A 23095-nucleotide genomic window follows, 5' to 3' on the forward strand; every position below is an offset into this window, starting at 1 on the left:
CCCATAAATAGCTATGAAAAAGACCCAGCTCTCATTCCTGATCCTGGCCAAAAGAAAGGGTCTGTTTCTCAGGCACATTAAAACCCTAGGTGTTTAATGGGAGCCTTTCTTCCATTGTGAACTCCACATGAACCATTAAGGTAACAGGAGCCAACATCAAGGGAAACGTGCTGCACTTTAGGTCCCTGCAGGGGCCGAGAAAGCAAATACTGAGAAACACATGCTTCTGTGCAACAGAAAATCTTTATTGGAATGGTATCCAAAGGATCCAGAGCTCAGTGCCTGCCCTCCCCTGTGCACACGGTGGGACACGGCGAGGAGCAGCTCTGGCTCAGCAATCCGGCCCTGAGCCCTCCACATCGCACCCAGCCTGTCTTCTTGTCCCAGCAGCGGCCACCAGGGCAGCACAGACCTGCTCAGGAAACCCAGGCACGGCTGAGAGCAATGTCTGCAGGTGTGGGCAGAGCCCAAACCCGGGGAAGCTGAGTTCGTGCTCAGTGCCTCAGGGGACCTGGTGAGAAGGGGAGAATGTGCAGCGGCAGCAGCCTGAATGGCACACACAGGACAGCACAGAAAGTTGGGAAGCATCTTCTGAGTAGAAGATCGTGGCAGGTTAAACCTGGAAGAAAGGAAAGGTAGAGAGTGGCAGTGGGCTGCCAGCTCCTATCACGGCCCCTGCTAGACTTGGCTGTGGTGCAGTCATGGAGGATGGCTTCCAGGTTAGCAGCACGATGAGGGAACAGGACAAACTCTTAACATGTTAATACCCAGCAAGGCAGTTTGGGGAAGGGCTCATCTTCATCCTCCAGTCCCGACAAGACTTCAGATGCAGTATTTCCAAAAGCAGGCTGTGAAGGGATACGAAAGAAAGATGTCAGCATACAAGGGACTTTTTCCAGTTTCCCACTCTAGCCTGGAGAAGGTTTCAAAAGACCCACGTCTTGAGAGAGCTGGAGCATGCAGCCAGCGTAGTGCTTTCAGGACACATCTCAATAACCAGCTCTGAGTTCATATAACACTTTTAGAAGGTGCTTCTTTCAGCTGCTCATAGTAAACATGGGGTCTAAAAGTTGTCTTCATGTTGCTTGATTTAAAAGATTTCCTTTTCTTCTACATCAGCAATGTCAGGAGCTAGCTTTTTCTTTCCCGTCTACTGACCAGCAGTTTTGCTGCTTCAGAGGTATGTGCAGGGGTTTGCACCTGTGGCTGACTGGAAGAGCAGGATACTGACTTGGAGAGATTAGATCTGGTTCTTACTTTTTTAAACCTAGTCACTACCACTCTGCTATCAACCATCTTACAAACAACATGGATTTCTGTAGAATCTTCTAAGACTAAATTAGGGAAGGATGTATATTTTGGTGTTGGAAAAAGTAACTGTATCACAACCAGCATGAGTCCCATGTGAGTTTCCTGTTTCCTCAAGTATGAGAAGAGATTTATACCTGATTTTTGAAAGCAGGATCTTGGAAGAAAACTCCTACTGAATCAGCAGTGCTCATGCTGAGACACGAGCTCCTCCCAGACTGGAAGGACTTTAGATGAAGACAAAGATTCCCTGCTTTCATTTCTGTCAGAATCTGATTTAAACCTGGCAACGGGAAGTAGCTTTATCTACATTAAACCTTCCAGACTGGTGGGGGCATGAATTACATTAGCCAAATTAATGGCAGCCTCCAGGGACGCTTACAAATTGCATATTGCCTAAGGATCACCTAAGCATCTAAGCAAGCCTTGCACAAAGGGATTTTCTCTTGGCTCTCTGGCAGCTCTCAGCTTCCACGTGCACAGAGCATGTGGGCTAAGGGCAGAACCAGCTCTTTTGGTTTTAGGCCAGATCTGTCATCAGTGACTTCTGGTTCACAGCTGCTACAACTGTGGAGGAATCCATTGAAAGCCAGCACGAGCAGCATTGTCCATGCGCTTGTCAGGGGCAGCTTCACAGGAGCACTCGTGCAAAATGCTCCCGAGTCTCTGGTTACAGACTGGACAAACAAAGCTGGGAGACCAACTGAGGGACATACCAGATCTTAGTTCCCTGCATTCTTGGTTGATTTCCACATCCTTTTTAGCTGTTTTTCAGCAGCAGACAAGTGCTCCTTTTTTCTCTGTGGGGAGGCACTGACCTTGGCAGAGGGGAATGCCTGCAGTCCACATGCCTCATTATGCCTCCAGCAGTTGCTTTGAGGCCAGAGCAAAGGAGGGGTGCACTGTGGGGACGTGTTCATACAGAACTGCCCCCCTCCAGGGCAGGCACTCATGGCTCATATAACCCCACACTCCTCTGTGAAAAGCAGGATGTGACACTGCCTGCCTCTGTGAAGTCCTGGGTGTGCAGACCTGGTGTATCTGCCTCCACAGCAGACAGGGTTGGGGGACACAATCCTTCTCAGCAGCTGCTAAACCAGCCAGCCATAAGAGAGGGCCAGGACTGCTTGAAAAGCTGCCAACCAGCTGCTTTTCAGCATATTTGGGGCATGTTTACTGTGACTGTCTTTGTTGCAGAAAGGAAGCCCTGGAAATGAGGGTGGACAGGATGGCTGCAAGGCTCAAACTCAAAACCTACCGCGCTTTTTGGGCTGGGATGCTGAGAGACTTTCCAAGGCGTAGGCCACCTCTGACCCATCCTCAGCTGAGAGCTGATCCTTCAACTTCTCCAGCTGTTTAAACAGAAACACAGCAGTAAACAAGGGCCTCATCATGAGGAGCTCCACAGAGTGCTGGGAAATGCAGGGCAAAGGAGCTAAATGTAGATTGGCTGGATCCTCACTGGGAAGGTGAGAGTGTTCCCTGGAGCAGGACCATTCCCAGAGGTTCTGCCCTTGGAGCACTCACACCCCCTCATGCCCTCCTTCATCAAGCTGCTTGTTTGGTGGCAGTGGTGTGGGCACTCCATGCTCATTCCCTCCACCCTAGGTGTAAGTCCCTGTGGAAGGGAGGCTGCGTGGAAGGATATTGCAGCAATAAGCATCAGGACAGTGCTGGGACACGAAGTCTCCAGGCATCCAGACACTGCAGCAGAGGACATTGCTTCTCCATTGCCCTGGGCTGTCCCTCCTCTCTCTCCCTCACAATTCTTGCTACCTTCCCTTGGTTATAATGTGGACAGTGTGCTGCAATTCTTCATCTTTAGCTACTCTCTTCTTGTGGACTGGGAACATCTACAGCCACCACCCTGACTTTTGCTCTGGCAGAGCTGTTCTCAAACAGTCAGAGCTTATGTCCCTCAGCACTGGAGTGAGAGGCTAGTGGAGGATCTGGCAGCCTCCTGTCTGGCATGATGCACTGGAATTTTTTTGTCTGAAATTAAAGTGTCATGTGGAACTTAGCAGGACCTCCAGCACCCATGCAAACAGCTGGAACAGCTGAACCTGGTCTGAGAAGGGGAAAAAAGCACTTCCACTGCTTGTAGGGCTTGGGGCACAATGGGAGCCATGCAAAGGCTGCTGCAGACCTTTCCCTGTTCCTGGGCAGTGGGTGTAGGATGGGGGCTCTATTTCTGTGTGCATGCTCTGATCAGCTCAGCAGGGCTCTGACCTTGAGTAGGGCTGCTCTTACAAGGAGAGTAAGAGGCACTGCCTGGTAGTGACTTTCCCTCCAGCCTGTTACCTAATGCAGCCAGCTCACACAAGGCAGCATGACCTCCTCTTCCCACTCGCTTTTCTCCTATGGAGATTTCTTTTGGTGCTTTATTCTTTCCTGGCTTGGCCTTCACTGGCCTTTCACTAGTGACAGAGGCAGGAACTGCTCAGCTTTTATTGCACCAGTCTACAGCCCTGTTCTCTTTTTACCTTTTCCACCTTGTGCAGCTGTCTAGCCAGGTTCTGCTTTTCCCTTTTCTCCATCCATGCTTACATTACAGCAGCAGGTGGATGGGTGACAGGATGCAAAGATGGAAGGATAGGGCATAAAGACAGTTTACACAATTTTTTAACTACCCATGAAAGAACCTGCATCTATGTGTCTGTGCATTTGCTCCTCTCACCTCTTCAAGCTCTTCAAATTTCTTTGCCAGCTCCCAGTCTGCAAGAGGGAAAAGAGCAACATCAGTATCTGCATTGCTTCCTGAAGCTCAAATTAAAAAACATTTCTTCCTTCATTTGCCCTCTCCAGAGGTCAACAAGCAAAGAGCTAGTTATCATTTAACTCCTGTTAGTGATCTTCAAATGAATGACAGCAGAAACAGAGAGAAAAGCAGGTTTTTTCTGCTGAATCCTATGGGACCTTATCCTAATTCTCCATTATGAGGGAAGCTTCTTTACTGCTCACCAGGCCATAGGGGAATTGGCCCAATGAGGTCACTTACTGTGTGATACCAATTCAGGTTAAACTCTTTGCTGCTTTTTAATTTTTATCCTGCTAACTGCAAATCTCTAATGCTAGGGGTTTTTTTGTCACTGGCTTTTATATGAAATCCCACTGCTTCCTTTAAGCCTTGTTTATCCTCACATCACCCGAGCAGGCAGAAGTCAGAAGACACAAATTTAGCCTAGCATAACTCACTGATTTATAAGTCAGCAAAGATCCAGGCTGGCAGAGTGGAGCAACAGGAAAAGTCACATAGCAGTAAGTGCACAGATTCCACACTTCTAAACATTAGGGAAGCATGAGGACCTGGGGCCCAGCCTCACAGATCAGACTTAGGGATCTCAAGGCTAGTCAGTACTGTACTGCTGTCAAAAAAAACTATGCAGGTGGATGAATGAACTGCCCATGCAGCAAGAGGGGAGAGTTAGGTGCCTAAGAACAGGATTTGAAACATCCAGCTGAACTGGGAAGAGCCTGGAATAGCAATAGGGAAAGCTACAGGAGTGGGGAATTTCAGTCTCACAGCTCTTGAGGACTGAGGTATCTTATTCCAGACCCAAACTGATGTCAAAACCAGTTAATTTTTTAATAAGACAGATGAGTTCAGTCAAAGCTGAGTGTCTGGCTACAGTAGCGCTCCTGGGAGGGGAGTGCAAAGTGATCAGCTGGTTTTAAGTGCTAGTTTGGGGAAAAAATGCAATAAAATAAGCAGAAGAGACAGGAAAGAGCTAAAGAATGTTTTTGCTGGGTCCCACAAGCAAACCAAAAAACAGCCCTGGAGCTGCCTCTTTTCCTAGTGTGGCAGCAGGCATTGGTCTGGATCATCAGGGGGATTTAAGACATAATTCCTCTTGATTTCAGATTTCAGATAAGACTTCAGCACACAGACACATTGCCAGACTTGGACTTTTTTTTTTTTTGAACATTTGAAACTGAGCAGGAGGGTGCCAAGAAAGAGCTGACTGCCTTCTTGGTTCCTCCTTCAAGAAAGGAACAGTTTTGTTGAAAAAATCCTGAATATTTTCTGATATTCATCCAACAGTAAAAGCAGCAGTTCCTAACCAAATCCATTACATCAGGATTCAATCTGAGAGATGAGATGGGGATGGAATGAGAAGGTGTGGGCTCTGTTCCTGGCACTATCAGCAATGACCTCAGGCAGACTCCTCCTACGTATATCTTTACATACCCATAAGGTAGAGACAGACAGACCCTGGCATATCTATAAGCCAAAAGTGTCACTTAATAATTATTATTATTAACATTTTTACCTCTTTCAGAGTTTCAAGTACCTGTTTTGGCTTGATTTTTTTGCAAACTAAGTTTGGCCAATGACTGCTATGAATACAAAACAAACAGCAGTTGAAATTTGGAACAGATTATCTCAGACGGGGAGAAGGAAGTTAATTTATGGATGAAGCTTTGAGAAAGTGCCTGCTGTAAATCCTCTGTCTGTGCTCTGCTCAGAGATTCATTATATTCAATTGTCTGGCATAAAATGCAGCCTTTCCTCTAGGAGTAATAAGTGCAATAATCCATAAACTTATCATAAAAATGTTATTTCTTGAATGCATCCCCTTTGCAAGAAGAATGCCTTTGTTAGTATAAGGGCTTGATTTATTTATGTTTATTTATTTGTCCCAAGCTTGTTTAACCACTGCCTTGCTGCATTAACAAGGGTCTGGGGAAGAGCACTGAGTGAGTTTGATAAATGGATTTTCATAACAAGGTTTTTGCTGGGCCCCCTCTGAGCTGTTTTCACAGGGAAGGGCAGCTTCCTGCTCCGAGACCACCACATCCAGCCCCAACTCTCCCCTGGCTGCCGTGGCCGTGGGAATAGCTGACCTCTGTAATCCATTTGGTGCTTGTGATCGCTGTGCCTCATGTCAGGGAAAGCCCAAGTTTCTCTGCAGCAGGTCTGAGTTTAGCCATAGATGGGTGGTTTTTAAATTTGGTGTCTGTTCACAGAGCACAGGCAGGAAGAGCCTCTCCCTGGCCCATCTTTGGTGGCTGTGTGGGAAAAGCCAGTTGTCTCAACCTCCTCCAGCAGCAGCAGGGGCTTAGGCCCAGACAGGAGCTCCCCCTGCCCTTGTCCCAAACTACACCTGACCCCAATGGATCTCACTGGAAAATCTTGATGAAATCCCCCTGCCCCAAATGACAACAAGATGCTGCTGTCTCTCAAAAGCGCACGGGGCTGTGTGGGGTGTGGGTAGAGAGGTGACTCCCAAAGCTGGTCCATGCCCCAGGCAATGCACACAACATCTAAGGGATAGTGGGGCCATAGGGACTCAGCAGAAATTTTTCTTGTTTTTACTTATGTACACACACATGTTCCCAGCAAAGTCTTGAGTGTCTGGGGATCTAGGGTAGATGGGTTTTGGAGGCTTTACTTTGCATTGCAAAAGCAGGTCCCGAAGGCCCATGATGGAGAGCATCTGACATTAGTCACGTGTAGGCATCATACTGGGTGCTGCTTCCACTTTCTGAGCAGTTGGTATTTCTGAAGAACCTGAGAAGCAGGTTCCTTGCACTCATGCAAACACAGATTCAAGAAGCAGAGATCTGTCCTCCCCTTCACTTACCAATATTTTCTGGCCTCCGCCAGGCAAATTTCTTATTAAGAAGCAAAGTCAGCAATGTGTTCTCATGATTTGTGTCTTCTCTCTCTGGAAGCACTCGGTTCTCTGCAGCACATAAAACACATCTTTCTCAATCTCATCAAATTAAGAATCAATTAATCAATTGATGCAATTAATCTCTTCATCAAATTAAGAAGGATGAGAAGTGGAAGGAAAATGTCTCCTGTCAGCACTTATCAGGGTGGAAGAAGCTCGGTGGAAAAGGAAGGTGTGTGAGCACAGAATAAAATGTCCAGGCAGTGAGGGCTGTGCAGGGGAAGGGTGTGGGATGGGGAGCCCTCCCTGCCAGCTCTGGGCTGCCGGCCAGTTCCACTGCAGCCTCGTCAGCACGACTGGCTGCAGAGAGCTGGAGCCATCACCTTGATTTACACAGTCCCGAGCTCTTCTGCAGGGCAGGTGGAGTGGGCGCCTCTGCAAAGCCACACAGGAGCCCACAACATCCTCTCTTCTCAAAACTGCCCACTCCGTGCACCTTTCCAGGGCTGACAGAGGTGGGAAGTCCCTCCTCACTGGGCTGAGGTGTGGGTACCACTGCTGAAAAGCCCTGCAGCCCACCCACGCCCTTCTTGAGCTCACTCAGCCTTGGGGCTGCTCTGATTGCCAGCAGTACTGAAGGATTCTTCCTGAACAGAGTTTAAGTTGGGAGGAACTTAAAGCAAGACCACGCAGAATTTTTCCAGGAAAAACCTCCCCAAGCTGCTGTCCTAAAGCAATTTGGAGCTCTCTAAGAGGCCTCTTTAGGGCACTTTGTCAGTGGTTTTACTTTAGTGGTTGTGGCTATGCCCTCAAATGAGTGCTTGTGAAGGTCAATGGTTCAGCAGAAACCAACAGACACAGTGGATGGGGCTGCTCAGTGCCCTGAAGGCTCTGAGACCCTCCCAGCTCTGCTCAACAGATTTCCAGAGTCACCTGAATTAGAATGTTGTACTAATTGTTGAGAACATCAGAATAGGAGCCAGACTTTAGAGGGAAACTGAGCATTCAAAAAAATCTTTGGTCTGAACAGCCCTACCCCACACGAGACCCTACAAAGCCCTAGAAGGATGCCTACAGAATTCCATGGAAAATACTAAGAAATTATACAGAAAGGCTTTTTTTTCTCTTCTTCCAGGATCTTTAGGACTTCTCCTCAATGGAGTTTCATATGGCTATCAGCCCTTCTGAGGGGATGAATGCAATTTTTCTTGGTACACATGAAACAAAACATTGTAGCAGACGAGCCTGAAGGATGCTCAAGAGCATGTGGGAATCAGCACCATTAGCTAACGTCGCATAAATCTGCAGAAGCTGAGGGATGCTGGCCAAAGAGATGCTCCAAGTATTTGGCCAGACTCAACCCTGCCTCACGCTGCGGCTGAAGCCGCTGGTCCTGATTGTGATCTCTGGAAATAAACCCAGGGCAGCGAGCAGAGTGACCTGCAGTTAGCCATAAACCTCATTCCTAAATATGAAGGACAGTTATAATTTTAAAATAGCTACTTTAAATTTTTTTTGGGATTTGCTACAGGGAAAAAAAATTCAATGCTATAAACACTCCAGTGAAAGCTAAACAGAAGCAGGATTTATATAGAGTGGCCTGGGGAATGTTTTGCTTGTAATTACAAAAATAAATAGGTGATATTAGAGGAAAAATAATTTGAAAAGCAATGTTATTTTCAAGCCTATACTTAGCGGCTCTTTCTTTTTTTCCACTGCCAAGCCTCTTTAAGAAAGAGCGCTAATGATTGACATTTCCCTGCAGTATAAACTCAAGATTAATTAAAATTATGGGAGAAGTACATATAAAAAGAAGTTCTGTGTAAAAAAAAAAAGTACAGCATCGCCATACTACTGACATTTATGAGCTGTCAAATCTCGTATGGTACATACTGGAATTGCTACTCTCTGATATTCTAATTTTTTTTTTTTTTTAATTTTCCTATGGGAGAGAAAGAGCTACCCTTACCAGATTTCACCAGATTTGATATTTTCACTGATTAGCAGAAGGTGTCATACGGCCAGCTGCAGAGCAGAAGGACAGCTTTGGCTCATGATAATATGAACAAGCCTCTCGCTAGCAACCATGTCGTGGTTCATTTTGTTTTCTTTCCCAGAGAAGAGAGTGTTGCACCCATGTTAACAGACAGTATAGCTCGTGGTTCATTTTGTTTTCTTTCCCAGAGAAGAGAGTGTTGCATTGGCCATGGCAAGCAGCAAAGCAGAAAGATAACCACCTACCTGTGTCATGTAGCCTGTATTCCAGCTTACCTTGGAGTAAAAAAGGGTCTCCATGTGTTGACGGGACACACAGAGCCATGGTCAGGATGGTCAGCACTCCCAGACACAGCTGGGCAGACCACATCTTCTCCACGTTCCCAGAGCCCAGAAGCATCCTTCCTTCAGGCACAGTGGAGGACTTCAATGCAACCAGCGCCAGATGAGCTCACTTTTAAGAGGGAGTGGATGTGCAGTGATTGCAAATGGCCTTTGGAGGAGGGGAGAAAAATATCTCTTGAGATATAATTCAACCTGTCAATATGATTCACTCCGCTGGGAGTGGACAGAACAGCCCAGTAACATAAGTCAGATGGAACCTGTTCAATGTATCTCATATCAGACTGATCTAATGAATTCTGATGTTCCCACAGGCGTGCACTGTTCACGCACGTTGATAGACATTCCATACGTACACACATTAAAAATACTTTTTCAGGGCTGTTGCTTTAACAGAGTTCAGGCATGAGGACTCCCACGTTAGCAAGGAAGATTTGTCTAATGTACAAGCTGCCATATTTTACCAGTTTGGACAGAATCGGGTTAATGGGGTTTTGTAATTTATCATCTCACTTCCTAGTGCCTATATTAATTAATGTGAGATATAATGAGTGCTGAAGTGGTGGGAAACAGAGGGGGAGAGCTCTTTTCATTTAACTGATTGGAGAACGTTGAGTGTGTCTTGCTCACTGTGACTTATGGCTTTGTCAACGGGAAAGGCATCACACCCTATTTTGGGATTATGTCTGAGTGGGGGAGTGCAGATTTGGCAGTAGGTATGGAATACGTCAAGGATGGGCAAGAGTCTTCAGTTTTTTTCTTGGGAAAAAAAAAAGTGGAAGGTCAGATGCTGGTTCTGGCTACAGAGCCTTGTTCTATAATTTTAAAGCAAAGTACTGAGACACACTGCATATATTCCATGTCTTCTCAGGCCATGACTACATTTTGGTTTGACTTGCATTTGTTGCCTATCCATCACTATTGATCAGGGACCTGATACTACTTTTCCACAACAACCTTACCAAGAAAAATATTGTAATAGTAACAGTGCTAGGCTTTGTTCTTCTCTTCCTGCAGAACTGAATCATCTGTACTTGTCGTGGTTTAAGCCCAGCCAGGAGCCAAGCACCACAGAGCTTCCAGCTCACTCCACCGTGGTGGGATGGGGGAGAGGATCAGGGCAAGCTCTGATTTGTACATACACTCCTAGTGACTCACTGTGTGTGCTTTTTTGACACCACATCATGCAAGATTACCCAAGATAGCTTTATCTGATGGTACCTGCTCTTCATCTCAACTAAAAGATAGTATCATTTCCATGTTTGGGCTTTTGGCTTCTGGTCCTCAGCTCCCCGTACAACTCGTTCTGTGCCTTGGATAGGAATTGAATGACAAGCCTTTTAATAACCCTTGTAATATTTTATTATTTGATATATTATTAACAAAAATGGAGGGGGAGAGGCTTAGATTTTTTTGTGGGATATGCCTATAAAAATAAATGTGATGCTTTCATTAATTAAAAGTTTTCTACTAAGAAAACATTCCAAAATTTTGTCTGGAGATATAATATGTACAAATTAACCAAACTCATAGTTTCCCTCAGACTTGTGAACTAGTGAACAGCTATCTGAAGTGCTCACCTTCTTCACAAAGTTCTGTTTGGACTGAGGGACACATATGCCCTACTGGAACACTTTTCCAGCCACCTCCATCTTCCTAAGGTGCCAGTTTCAAACAGGTCAGAGGTGAGCAGCTCTCATGAAGCAGAGGCCATAACTTGATTTGCACAGGAGTCCAGTCTGGAAAATAGCAGCTCTGACTCAAAACTATACCCTTAAGGGAAGGTCAAGTCTATTTTTATTTAGTGCTAAATGGCTAAATCTCAATTTGTCTTGAGATCTGCTGTGAAATTGACTTTGCCTGGATACAGAAGGTGAGTTTCTTCTTCTCATCTAAGTTTATGCAAAATGCACAGATCTCTGACTGTTTTTCCCTACCTTTGGATACAAGATCTCATGGGCTATTGGCAGGCTCTTTCAGGAAGTTGAGCTATTCCTGGGATTTCCTCTTTCACTGCAGAGAATCTTCAGTTCTGGATCATTGCAACTGTTCAGCCCCCAAAGCAACTCATGTAGAGAGTGTGCCAGACCTTTCAAGTGATGGCTCTGGTGAAGGTGTGGAACTGCCATGCTACATTTACGTATGAGAAGGAAGATGACTGGATACTGTGAGGGGTGGAGGCTTTCAGGGGATGGCTTGGTGGAGAGATGCCTCGCAGTTGCTGCCAGGCACTAGTGGAATTTTTTTATTTTTTGAAGTTAGGGGATAATTGTTTTGTACTGTTGGACTTCTCTAAAGCCTGGAAAATTCCTTTGCTTTTACCCCATTAGTCCAGGTGCTGGAAATAATATTACATTTTATTGTTCTTATGTATTTTATTTTCCACAGGAAAACAATGCAATCTCCACAGTCTTTCTATTACTTCATTCATTGATAACGTCTGATAACTGATAATGTCATTGATAATCATCCATTTGAGTCTGGAGTTCAAGGATAATGAGAACATGAACATGTGAGCTCCATCTCTACCTCCCATGATCCCAGTCTGTCCCTTCATGTAGAAGTTTCTCTTTCCACAAAGCAACTCAGACTTCAGGTAACCCAATACAACCAAACTGGAAAATTTGGGTCAACAGCCCAGAGGGCAGGAATAGAGAAAACTTGGTTCAAGCAGTGCCACCAAATCCAGCTGCACCAGCTCTCAGTGTGAGAGATGAATAGGAGTGTCAGTGCCTGGAGGGTGTTAATGGCCCTGAGTGGCCTCAGGTGGAGCCTCACCACCCTCTCTGCCCATCAGCTCATGAGACCCATTTAATCTCAGCCTGGTTGCCTGTTTTTCCCAGAGCTATGCTGGAGGGATTCTGGTCTGGAGCTCAGCTGTCTTTACCTGCCCATGGTCCCTATTGATCTGGACCCAGACCTGCAAGTGGACTTTCCTGCTTGGCTGTGGATTTATTCTATCTCTGTGGACCTGTCTGGTGCTCACTGAGCTGTGTTTGTCTCTGGCTGCTGTCATCAGGCCTGATGCTGACCAGTGTATTGACTTCCATCTTGACCTGGGATCTACCTAATCTTCATGGGCTTCCCTGAGCACTGGGGCTCTTGACTGAACCTGGCTGCAGTCTCTGATCCTGACCTGCTTGTCCTTCTCAGGGTGGGTCTCTGTCCTGCTGTCACTGCACTTGGCTTCCTGTTCCTTAGGGAACAGCTGGCCCTTTCTGCTCTCTGATATCATCTTCCTCAAAATGTTCAGCTTCTCTCTGTGCATGGACTCCTCTTCCCTGCCAGCTGGATTGGTAGATCTTGCAGCAATTAAGATTTCCAGGTATGTTGTATAAAATACCAGTTTCTCTGAAGTTGCTTTGTGCTTTGCAGTTGTCTCTAATGAAGGTAGGACTGCAGCCTCCAAATAACCTAACCTGATTTTGGTTTAATCCCAAAGCAGTAACCCCTGCTGTCCACAGCAAGCCTCAGACAGGTGGAATTCAGTGTGGGGGTTGAGTGAGTAGATGCAGGAGGCAGTGTCGAGCTGCTGAAAACAGGACAACATAAAAAGGCTACTTCCCAGAGCCAGCTTGGAGTGGTAGGTTTCCAGACCACTTTGTATACTGTACATTTGGGGTTTGGAGGAAAAAAAAACCCACAATATTCTCTCTTTTTCAGAGCTTCCTGAGAACACATAAAACATCACATGCGCCATGTGTTTCAGCTGAACCAAGACTTTGTCATGGTCTTATGGACTCCACTTAACTATAGTTTGTTCCATCCCAAAGCAAGCAACCTGCTGAGGAAGGACCTGTCAGGGAAGTGCCTTCACTTAAGGTGCTTAAGAAAGCACATATGAACAGTGCCACAACTTCTGCACCGTGTGGGACTTCGCTGCGAGTCCGTAGCCTCAGCTGGTAGAGACAGGACTTCTTTCTGCGTGGTACATATGGAGAGATTCATGTATCATTGTTTTCTTGCCTAGAATGATCCTAAGAATAAGATGAGGAATAACAATAATAATAATAACAATAATAACAGGAATAATTTGGAAATGGGGAGTGAACATGCCTTGTAGAGGGAAAAACGGAATGGGGGATTGACAGTGCCAACAAATCAGGGAGAAGTTGGTAAGCATTTAGCAGGCAAGAAAAGAGAGCTGCCCTCATGGCAGGGGTGAAGAGAGCTTTGTGCACAATGTCAGAAAGACAAGAGTTATCCTGCTCTCCATCCTGGGCAGTGGCTTAGCATTCCCACCTGTCCCACCACATGCCTCTATCCCCTCAGTCTAGTCACATGCACAACAAACTGTTTCCATCTTCTGTAGCCAAGTCCTTCCTTTCTCCCATGGTGTCTTGCCTGTATCACCACTGTACACTTACTACTATTTATCTCTTCTGTCTACACTCCTATTCCATGTCTGCTCCTCTGAGTCTCCAGCTGTGCTTTATCTGGTAGGAAACAGAGGGATAGATACTGAAATGCACCCTGTGCTCTTCAGCCTTCATCTCATACACATTTAATGTCCGATTTCTCCTCTAACCTAGTCAGTTCTATGCTGGTGCCAACCTGAGAGAACAAAACCCACTCCAGAATGTTATTTAAAGCACCACTGGAAGATGCTCAGATATCCTCCTGATGTGTGGTGCAAAGTCCCAGCCAGAGCAACTTGACTTCAGAGAAGAATTAAAATATTGTGCTCATAAGCCAGGAGACTAACTCACCTTGCAGCTTTCTGAGAGAAGGGAGTGCATAATGGGGAGGGAGATGTAGTTATAAAGATTCTATGAGATTCTCTGTTCCTTAGGGGACTGTTAAAACCAGTCAATATTTATGAAGCTTTTAGTCTGACTCATGCAATTTGTTCCCCCTTCTATGTGCTTGTCTTTGGGGCTCAGCTGTTGCTTGGCCTGTTACTGATATAAAATTAGATGCTGTGGTTCAACTGTATCCTTGCTTAGAGAAAGAAAAGGGAAAGGTCCAAGGCAGTGTAGAGCAGCTCAGCTGCCACCTCACTGCAGGCAGCCAAGGGTCACACGCAGAGGGAAGCATCACCAGCTCACATCTGATGGGCATCGTGCTAAAGACAACCAGCTCCTCGAGGTCTAGGCTGTGAAGGGTAAGAAGTGAAGCTGGGCTGCTTCTCTGGCTTTTGCTTCCAGTCTAGTGTTTGCCAGGAAACCATTCAACTTCTCAGAGAGCAAGGCAGCTCCAAAGTGTTGCCCTGGAGTGAGGGGCTGAAAGAGTAAATCAGGACTCTAAAGGTGTTGGATGTGGGACGAGGCAGCCTAGGGAGAAAACAGGGAGCAGAAGCAGTCATGCTCCAGTTCTCACTTCTGCCTCTTAATTCTCAGCTGAAGAACCTCCTCCAGAATCAGCTCCCTACTGACTAGGGTGACTTGGCTGAGGTTCCTGGTGAGGAGAGGAAGACAATATGGAAACATCTTCTGTTTTAAAATGTGCCATGACTTGATGGTCTCAAAGACACTTCCAGTGATGCTCCTGAATGGTAAACATTGGTGTGCCTGTGTAGAAATAATCTGACCTCCATGCCAGGACAGTGTCCTGAAGAAGCATGATCTGGTATGACCTGGTTAAACCACCAGATTTAACCTGAGCTTGACCCCTCTCTCTTCTGACTTGCCTTCTCCAAGCCCCAAGTTCATCCTGGATGATGAATGTAGTTTGTGAGTGTATTACTTTGAGTAAAGACAAGGCTGGGTAATTTCCTGCTAAAAATACCAGTAAGGGCACTTTTAAGGTTGTGGAGGTCAACTCTATCTGCTAACAGTGCCAGGTTTCACTGTCATTCCCCTTTCCTTCTCTTCATGTTCAGTTACCATCTGGTGTTTTGGTTTATTGATAAATGTCCTTTTTTTTTTTTTAAAACTGCTACTACATGTCACCCAAGGGATGACTTGGAGCATACACAGAGCTGTAGTGTTTTGGTGAAACTTGTGCAGATAACCATAAACTTTGCCTTTTGGAGAGCCTGTCTTCTAACTTAGCTTTTCATTTGCACCCCTATCTACTGAGACTCTGTGAGAGTTCTGCACATGCAAAAGGGTGTTTTGTTGAATGAACACCAATATTTTATGGCTGTAGACTTGCACATACAAAGTGACTTGAAATATGGGCTCCAGCTGATGTTATAGGACATATTCATGCCTTACCACCCTGCAGCTTGGGAAGCAAAGCTGGCACAAATGATAACACAGGAATTTTTTTTTTTTTTTTTTTTTTTTAATCCAGACGAGGAGGGGCAGGTGCAATCATATTAGGTGATCCTTTTTAGGTAGACCTAGAAATTTTTCTGAGTGGAGTATAGCAAAGTCACTGCTAGGTAAGAATGGCACTGACTTCAGCCCTCATCAAATTCACTTTTACAGGAACAGTGTGTTGAGGTTTCATCCAAGTAGTAGTGGCTGTGAATATCTGAGAATGACCAAGGTGCTTCATCACTAGCTGCCACTTTTGTTACGTTTCTTATGCCTCGATTGCATGGGCTTGCAGGCAGCTCCCTGCAGTGCACTAAGTGAATAATGTATTATTCTGGTGGGTTCTGTTCTTCTGACATAAGAGTAAGGAATGACACATTTAGTTACTTTCTTCTTCTCTCATCTACTGTGTAACAGTTTTAATAATACTTTCCTCTAAGTGAGATTTTTGGAAGGCATATCTCACTTGAGATTGCACATGTTTACTCTTCAGCTTGACAGTCAAAAAACTCTTGTTCTGTTGTGGCATGGCTCATGATTTTCCTAGTGCTCCTCGTTATGTTACATGTAAGCACAAGTTTGTTTCCTCTGCTCATTTTTGCAATCACCCCATTCATTACCCCTGGTGAGCTTTATAATACTTTAATCCTTGCAGGCTTCTGCTCTCCTTGTTCTTCAGGGAGCCTGAATTCCCAAAGGCACCATTCAGCTACCTACAGAAATGACACACCTGCTTCTTGGAGCTCTTTGCCAATGCTGTAATGTTAGCTTCCTCTCATCCACCCCTTCTGGCACAGGACTTCAAACCTCTCTTGAAGTATCTTAGCTTAGAAATGCAGGGAGGTTGATGTATGAAGTGTTATTTTTTTCCCCTGTCTGTTTTTTCCCCTGCATCACTACGTCACCTGTCTCCCTCCCTGGGAGGCCCTGCGGCATCCTTGCTCTGGGCAGGTTCTGTTTGAGCCCCCCATCCTTGATTTTCATTTATCACAGGGGGGAAACAATGCACTCACATCCTTCAGACTTCCTGCAGATTGAATGGAGTCCTGCACTGGGTTTTATAGTTTTATACAGGAAATTTGACTTTGGAGAGAAAAAACCAGAGCCCATGTCCCCAGAAGGAAGTTCCCTGGCATCAGTCACCTCTGACATACTACTTTTGGGTACGGGCTTGTGCAGTGCCTGATGGCATTAGAGACCTAGAACCATTTTTCCCCATCCCTTTGCATTAATGGATGCACAAGTTCCTGCCTGTATGATTATTATCCTCTGTGTCTGTTCAGACAGCAGCCCCATCAGATGGAAGTGAGCTTTGCCGTCATTAAGGAGACTTTAACAAAGACTGTTCTGTCGAAAGTGAACATCTTGATGAGACTTAATTTATTTCACAGTTGTTGTTATCCTGTTGACCTAAAATGACAGCAGGAGACTTGGAGAGGTGCCCAGTTTATTTAAGAAGCAAGCACAAAACAGTCTCTGCCTGCCTGGAGAAAGATCTTAGCAGCATAAAGCAATCCTAGCTCCTAGTCCCAAAGCTCTGTCTGGCAGCTCCTGCTCATCAAAGCTCACTGTGACTTTTCTGAGGTCCAGTCCAGATTGTGCTGCTTTTTTTTTTCTTCCTGTTTTTAAGTATCCCAGCCTCTCCTTTGTGCATCCTCTCAGGACTATTTTCAGTGCTGTGAAAGCTGGGAAAGTGTTGTGTGGTGTACTAGCATAACAGTCTGGCCTTACTCCAGTGTCAGATACCTGGATGCAGGTAGGCAAAGTGCTGGAGCTCCCTGGCATTTAATGCTTGTGTGGTGGCACAGTGCAGCTGCAATGCCGTGTCTGAGCCCTGCCCCAGATGTGCCTGGTATATGTGCTCTGCCATGGAGAGGGGAAGCTGGAAAGCAGAGCCAAACTGGGCACACAGTGCAAGGGCAAGGCTCCAGATTTGCAGGCTGCAGCCTGGAGAAGTCCACCAAGACACAAGGAGAAAAATGATAGTGGGAGGTGGTGGGATCTTGGAGATTTTCAGACCTCACCTCGGAAAGGCACTGAGCAACCTCATGAGATTTTTAAGCCAGTTCTGCTTTGAGCAGGGGGTTGGACTACTGCCCTGCAAAATCTCTTCTGAATTAAATTACTCCATGAGAGAAGAGTTAAAAGTCAGATCAAATTCTGCTTTTTTCATGGGAAACAATATGGATTTTTCTTCCGACAGAAGGTCCTGTGAGAATAAGTACCTGCTTTTATAAAAAAGTAAAAGGTCACTGTCTTGTTATCTTCAATGAAGGGAAGTGGTTACTTGTCCCAGCTTTATTGGGATTCACCAACCCACTGCAACACGTACTACTTGTCAAGCTGGGTGCTGTACAATTTGCACAGGAAAAACTGATGACAGTCTCTCAGAACAAACACCTTTCATGCTTTTTGCCTAGAAGCTGCAGCTTGCAGACACAAGTGAGAGTTGGGAGGGTGATTTGAGATCAACAACACTGAGGAGCCCTTTGGAGGAGCCAAAGATGCGATGCTGCTGCAGTGCTAGCATTACATCAGTAACTCATTCCCTGGTTGTTCCTGTTCCATTCCTTCTCATCCTCAGTCCTGCTGTGGTAATTTTTGGATCTTCTATAATCAAGTGATACATGCCATCTTCCAATTTCAGAGACTTCATCTGGACAATCTCTCAAAAATCAAGCTAAAATGAGAGAAATCTGATGTCAAGAAAGCAAAGAAAATATTTGGTGTGTAATACACTGCCTTAGGGAACAGGTTGGCAGTATTGAAAAGGTTTTGCCTGCGTTACCCTTCCCAGGAGCCTGCTCCAGCCTTTCTGTCCTCTGACAGCTGGAGATGTTCCCTGCATTTCCACATTTCCAGCAGCAAGAACAAAATGTCATTTACTTTGTGTTCCTGTAGTTTCCTCAGGTTCTAGCAGAGCTCGCCAACCACTGGCTATCTTTGAGCTTCAGCAGATCTTGCAAGATAAATAAATATAGCTACAGGAAGGCATTCAGAGCCCATAATTTGTGTATTAGAAACCTGAAATCAGGAACTGCTCTGCTGTGACTTTGAGAACTGGGTACCAGATCTTGCTTTAGTGAAGTTAAACACATGCAGGAGGACAGTTCATCATAAGAGCAGCCAAAGCTACATCATCCCAACATGGAATCTCTTGAAGGCAGTGCAGATTTATGACTAATTTATGTTGCTGGTTTTGGCCCTAGACAGACAACTTAATATGATATAAATTCATTACTGAAGACTAAAGCAAAGAGCTCTGTGTGTGTGGAGTAAAGTCCATGACCATTGGGATGGACAGCTTTAAAGCTTTGTTCATAAACGTAGGGCCATAAAGTGGCTCTGTTGCATTAAAGCTGCTGTGTAAATGTGAATGCTCCAGGATTTCAGCTTCTGCTGCTCTGACTTGAATACTTATAATGAGAGAAGGACAGGAGAAAACCATACTCTGGGCTTGGAAAGGTGTGACCTGTGTCAGATCAGTACATTCTTTGCCACTTCTGTATAGTCCTGGTTGCTTGGCCTCTTCTTTTGTCCAAGAAAAAATCTTATTAAGTGGTCAAAAATCTTGATTATGAAAAAGATGAAGGATGTCCAGAGGAATATCTGAGTTCAGAAAAGCTCTAATTTAGGAGAAACTAGAAATGGATTTTAGACCTCTCATTAGCCCAGAGCTGGCTGAAACCATGGCGACTATTTGCAAGAAGTCCAGTTGTACTGCTTGTGTGGATGGCCGGGGGATTAGATGGAGGAGCTGGGCAGCGCTGGGACTGTGACAGGAGATAATCTGTGTGAGCTGCCCCTTGGAGGGGCAGGACCCTGTGACAAATCCCCATCTGTGTGATCATATGGAGAACCTGTGGAGTGGGGCTCAGCTGTGCACTGCTCACCTCTCTGTAAGTGGGTCCTACATCCCTCCAGGCAGGAGGCCCATCAGCTCTGAGAGTGCCAGCACACCGGAGAGGTGTACTAGGTGTGTGCAATGTGAGGAGGGATCACAAATACACACAACTCCATGGCTTTTTCTGTGCAGGAGGCTAAGGAGTTGAAGGGAATGTGAAGGCAGTCAGATTGAATTCAGTCTAGGCATACCCACGTTGGGGCTGGTGAAGTATCATTTGAAAGGGGCAGAATTTGGGACAGACAGTTCCTGAGTTTCAGGAAACGGGACTGGAAAATTCAGGAGTAGCACAAGGCTAACCTTCTAGAAATAATTTTTTTTGTTATTTTCTTCAATGTTTTTGCTTTTTAATAAAATGGAAATATTATTCCCTTTGATGTTTTTTCTGACATGTGACATCCTAGTCTGTCTCCCTCTCAGCTCCCATCCCAGTCACCCACAGGGCGGAGTTCCCAGAGCCTGTTGGAGAGGGGGAGCAGGAAATGGGCTCAGCCTCTGTATCTCCCTGCTCACCACTGGCACAGGAGCCATGGGTCATTGGAACAGATGCTGGGAGTAACTAATTTCAAATGTGGCAATATTAACTTCTTCTGCTGCTTGCATAGTCCTCAGCGTCACGCATTATGATCAAACATAACAGCTGACATGAGTGACCGGTTGTGCTGAGCGCAGCCCAGAGAAGCTCAGACATCCCTAAACCCCAAATCCTCTTCGTTTCTTTGCTGCCGGCAAACCAAGGTGGGCAGCAGCTGTAAGTCCTCCCGTCTCCGCCGAGAGCTGGCACCAACCCGTGTGTGGCAAAGCACTGCCGGGGTCCGCAGGCCTCTCACAGGGCTCGGTGACCGGGAATCTCTCGCCTCTCCTCGAGAGGCGCCCGTCCCAACACCGCCCCCGCCCTGAGGGACAGGGTGCGGGGGCCGTGGCACCGCTGGGCAGCGGCTCTGAAGCTCCCCGGGACACGACTGCTTCTCCCAGGCCGGCGGAACAGTGCGAGCACGGGGTGGGATGCTTTGGGGATGAGGGGCAGAGGCAGCCGGACCCGGTACGGGAGAGCGCCGGGGGACCGGAGCTGTCCGAGCGGTCTGACAGCCGCCCCGGCCTCCCGGCCGTAGCCTCAAAGCAGCCAACACCAACCCTCACCCCCGACAAACAATAAAACAATTATAATAATAATAAATTTAAAACCTAAATGTATAAATAACTGCCCTCGGAAGCCGCCCGTCCGGCTGAGCTGCTGCCCGAGCCCCGCCGGCGAAGGGGAGGGGGAAGCAGCCCGGGACGCCCCCGTCCGCCTCCCCGGAAGGGGGGCGAGGGGCGGCGAGGCGGCCCCGCTCCGCCCCGCCCGGCGCTTTCTGTCCGCTCTCCCGCGCCGTACGGCCCGGCCGCGCCGGCTCCATCCGCTCCCAACTTTGTGGTGCGGGGCGCGGGCGGCACCGCCGCGCTGCCCTCAGCGGGGCCGCCCTCAGCGGGGCGCGGGCCCGGCCATGGCCGGCATCGGCATCGACCACTCCAAGCTGCCCGGAGTCAAGGAAGGTGCGGCTCACCCCGGCGCGGGGAGAAGGGGGCGCTGGACGGGACGGGGCGGTGTGGGGGAAATGGGAGCGAGGCAGGAGAGAAACTGTTGGTTTGGGGTGGTTTTTCTTAAACATTATCATTTTACAATTTCCAGGCGCCGCTGCGGTTCGCGGCGCTGGCGGGGAGCCGGGTCAGCGGGAGGGGACGGGGCGCTCCCTGCTCCGGCCGTGGCCCCGGGGTTCCGGGGCTGGCGGGGCTGTCCCGCTGCCGCTGCGGGGTGTCCGGCGCCCGCGCGGCTGCCGGGAGGGGACGAGAGGTGGAGGCCGGCGGCGGAGCAGCGGCAGTCGCTGGACAGAGCCGCAGTCGCTGGACAGAGAGCCGTGGCCGCTCTGCTGGCCTCGCTTCCGGCCCCCCTTCCCGGGCGAGCGGCGGGGGTCGGGCTGGCAGCGCCGCTTCTCCCCGGGAGGAGAAGAGGAGCTGGGGGAGGGCGCAGCCCTTTGTCTGCGCCGGGGCCGAGGCTGCCGCCGGCGCCTCCGCCGCGCTCCCCCCGCCGCGCCCGGGCAGCCGGGCTGGGGGCGCCGGCCGGGGCTGTGCTCCCGCGGGGGATGAGGCAGCCGGGGCACCCTGCGGGAGATGGACGAGCAGGGCGGGCTGTCTGTCTGTCCCTGGCAGTTACGGCTCGGCCGGGGTCGGAGGCTCCGTTCGGGCCATTGGAAAAATGGGTGCAGAACTGTGAATATCCACGGATGTGGCGATTTGAGGGGGACTGGTATTTTGAGGCCTCGGTTACCAACACTTAACGTACTGGTTTTTATGAAGACTGGCCTGCATTGAGCTTGGGAGTGCCAAGCAGCTGCTCCCGCCCCGCAGACCCCCGTGTCCCCCTCGCTTTCAGGGGTCCCGCTGGCTTGGCCTGCGCTCAGAGCACGGATTCACCTTCTGCTGGGCCGGGCTGGCCTCGGCTTCCCTGCTAGCACACGGTCTGCCTCACACGTGTGCCTTTGAGCTCAACTAAATGTGCCCTGGAGCTGCTTTGGGTTTATACAGCTTTGTAGGAGATTGTTCTTTCTGACAGTGATTTGTGATATAAACCAGTAGAAGCTCTGTCATAATCAAGTTAGTTTAGATTTACTCTCTAGTAATAGAGAGCAATGGTTTCCTGCCTAAAAGAAACCAAACTTCCTTAAACTTGTTTCTCTTGCCACTGGTCTTTTTTTTTTTTTTTTTTTTTCCCAAATTTCAATTCTTACAAAATAGCAGTTGCGAATTTGATGATTTAGCTGGCCAAGAGTAGAAAACCTATTTCTGTGCAGGCAGTTGGGGTTTCCTTTTGACCTCCTCTCATCCTTTAATGCTTCACTTAGTGTTACTGGAACAAAAGCTGAAGTTGGCATTTTAGGGGTTAATGTTAGTACTGTTAAGTCATTAGCAGAACTGTTATTGGCCATTTTAGTGTGGTCAAGATCTTATCCTTAAAGTCTGTCCACACATGGTTGGTAACTCAAGAAGATGAATCCAATTAACCATTGCAGTGGGTTGATTAAAGTGAATTAAATCCCTGTGTAGATGCTCATATTCACAATTTAAGTAGGCTGAATTTGATTTGCCTTTATTAGTTTTTGAATTGAACTAACTGGACTGAGCTGAGGTCGTTTACATGCTGAATGAAAGTACATTTACAGCATTACAGTGTAACTCAACCACTCCCTGGGAAATTTGCACCTATGGTATAGTGTGGATTAAGCTTCAAGAGCGTCCTGTTACTACGATCTGTTGTTACTTGATAGCAATGGGATTAAAGTAGTGTGCCAGAGCAACGTGCAAAGTAGATGAGGTTTGAGCCACGTTCTGCAAAGCCTCAGGCATGTGTCACGCTTTTAGTTTAATGGCATCACTTGTTTTTGTTTTGGAAAGTGTTGAGACTGAGCTATGGTTTGGATTAGGTCTTTTCGTGCTTTGTGTCAATGCCAGCCAAGGAGAGAAAAGCATTGCCTGCCACACCGAGGAAAATATTTGTTGTTTCTGATAGAGAAATCACTGTTGATCTTTCTGGAAAAAGCATTCCCTTTCTTTGTCCAGGGTAAAGGTCGGCTTAGTCATTCATTAACAATGAAGAACAACCTTTTGGTTTGAGTACTTTGTTCTTCTGTTTCAGGAGAGAAGGTGTTGTGTCCGGGTTCTCCCTGTCTGCAGGTAGCCAGGACTGCTGA

General features: G+C 47.2%; 2 protein-coding genes across 4 annotated transcripts in view; one reads left to right on the forward strand and one right to left on the reverse strand.

Annotated features, from left to right (window-relative positions):
* Positions 1 to 243: 243 nt before the first annotated feature.
* On the reverse strand, positions 244 to 9398 carry UTS2B (urotensin 2B). Of its 2 annotated transcripts, XR_005955192.1 has the most exons (6): positions 9198 to 9321; positions 6894 to 6995; positions 3986 to 4023; positions 2567 to 2660; positions 768 to 848; positions 244 to 619 (listed from the first exon to the last, which is right to left on the reverse strand). XR_005955192.1 is itself a non-coding variant. In XM_041467896.1 (5 exons), exons 1-5 carry the CDS (start codon positions 9319 to 9321, stop codon positions 823 to 825), a joined length of 384 nt encoding a protein of 127 aa, XP_041323830.1. In that variant the 5' UTR covers positions 9322 to 9398; the 3' UTR covers positions 244 to 822. The 2 variants fall into 2 exon arrangements, 1 of the variants encoding a protein (XP_041323830.1); XM_041467896.1 differs by having other exon boundaries at positions 244 to 848; positions 9198 to 9398.
* Positions 9399 to 20653: 11255 nt separating this feature from the next.
* Positions 20654 to 23095, forward strand: part of CCDC50 (coiled-coil domain containing 50) — a 42045-nt gene continuing 39603 nt past the window's right edge. The window contains exon 1 of one of the 2 annotated variants that reach the window (XM_041468069.1): positions 20654 to 20903. In XM_041468069.1, coding sequence (XP_041324003.1) covers positions 20855 to 20903 — 49 coding nt within the window. In that variant the 5' untranslated portion in view covers positions 20654 to 20854. The remainder of the gene's footprint in view (positions 20904 to 23095) is intronic. The other variant, XM_041468068.1, reaches the window with a different exon arrangement.

Source organism: Pyrgilauda ruficollis, unplaced genomic scaffold (genome assembly GCF_017590135.1).
Source record: "Pyrgilauda ruficollis isolate IOZ18807 unplaced genomic scaffold, ASM1759013v1 scaffold21, whole genome shotgun sequence".
Taxonomy (NCBI): domain Eukaryota; kingdom Metazoa; phylum Chordata; class Aves; order Passeriformes; family Passeridae; genus Pyrgilauda; species Pyrgilauda ruficollis.

Excerpts from the sequence above, each read along its gene's own strand:
- UTS2B (XM_041467896.1), bottom strand. The coding sequence starts at position 9,321 with ATGCTTCTGGGCTCTGGGAACGTGGAGAAGATGTGGTCTGCCCAGCTG. Across the intron at positions 2,661-3,985 it reads AATTTGAAGAGCTTGAAGAG|CTGGAGAAGTTGAAGGATCA; the intron begins GTGAGAGGAGCA and ends CTGTTTAAACAG. Across the intron at positions 849-2,566 it reads ATCCCAGCCCAAAAAGCGCG|CCTGCTTTTGGAAATACTGC; the intron begins GTAGGTTTTGAG and ends ATCCCTTCACAG.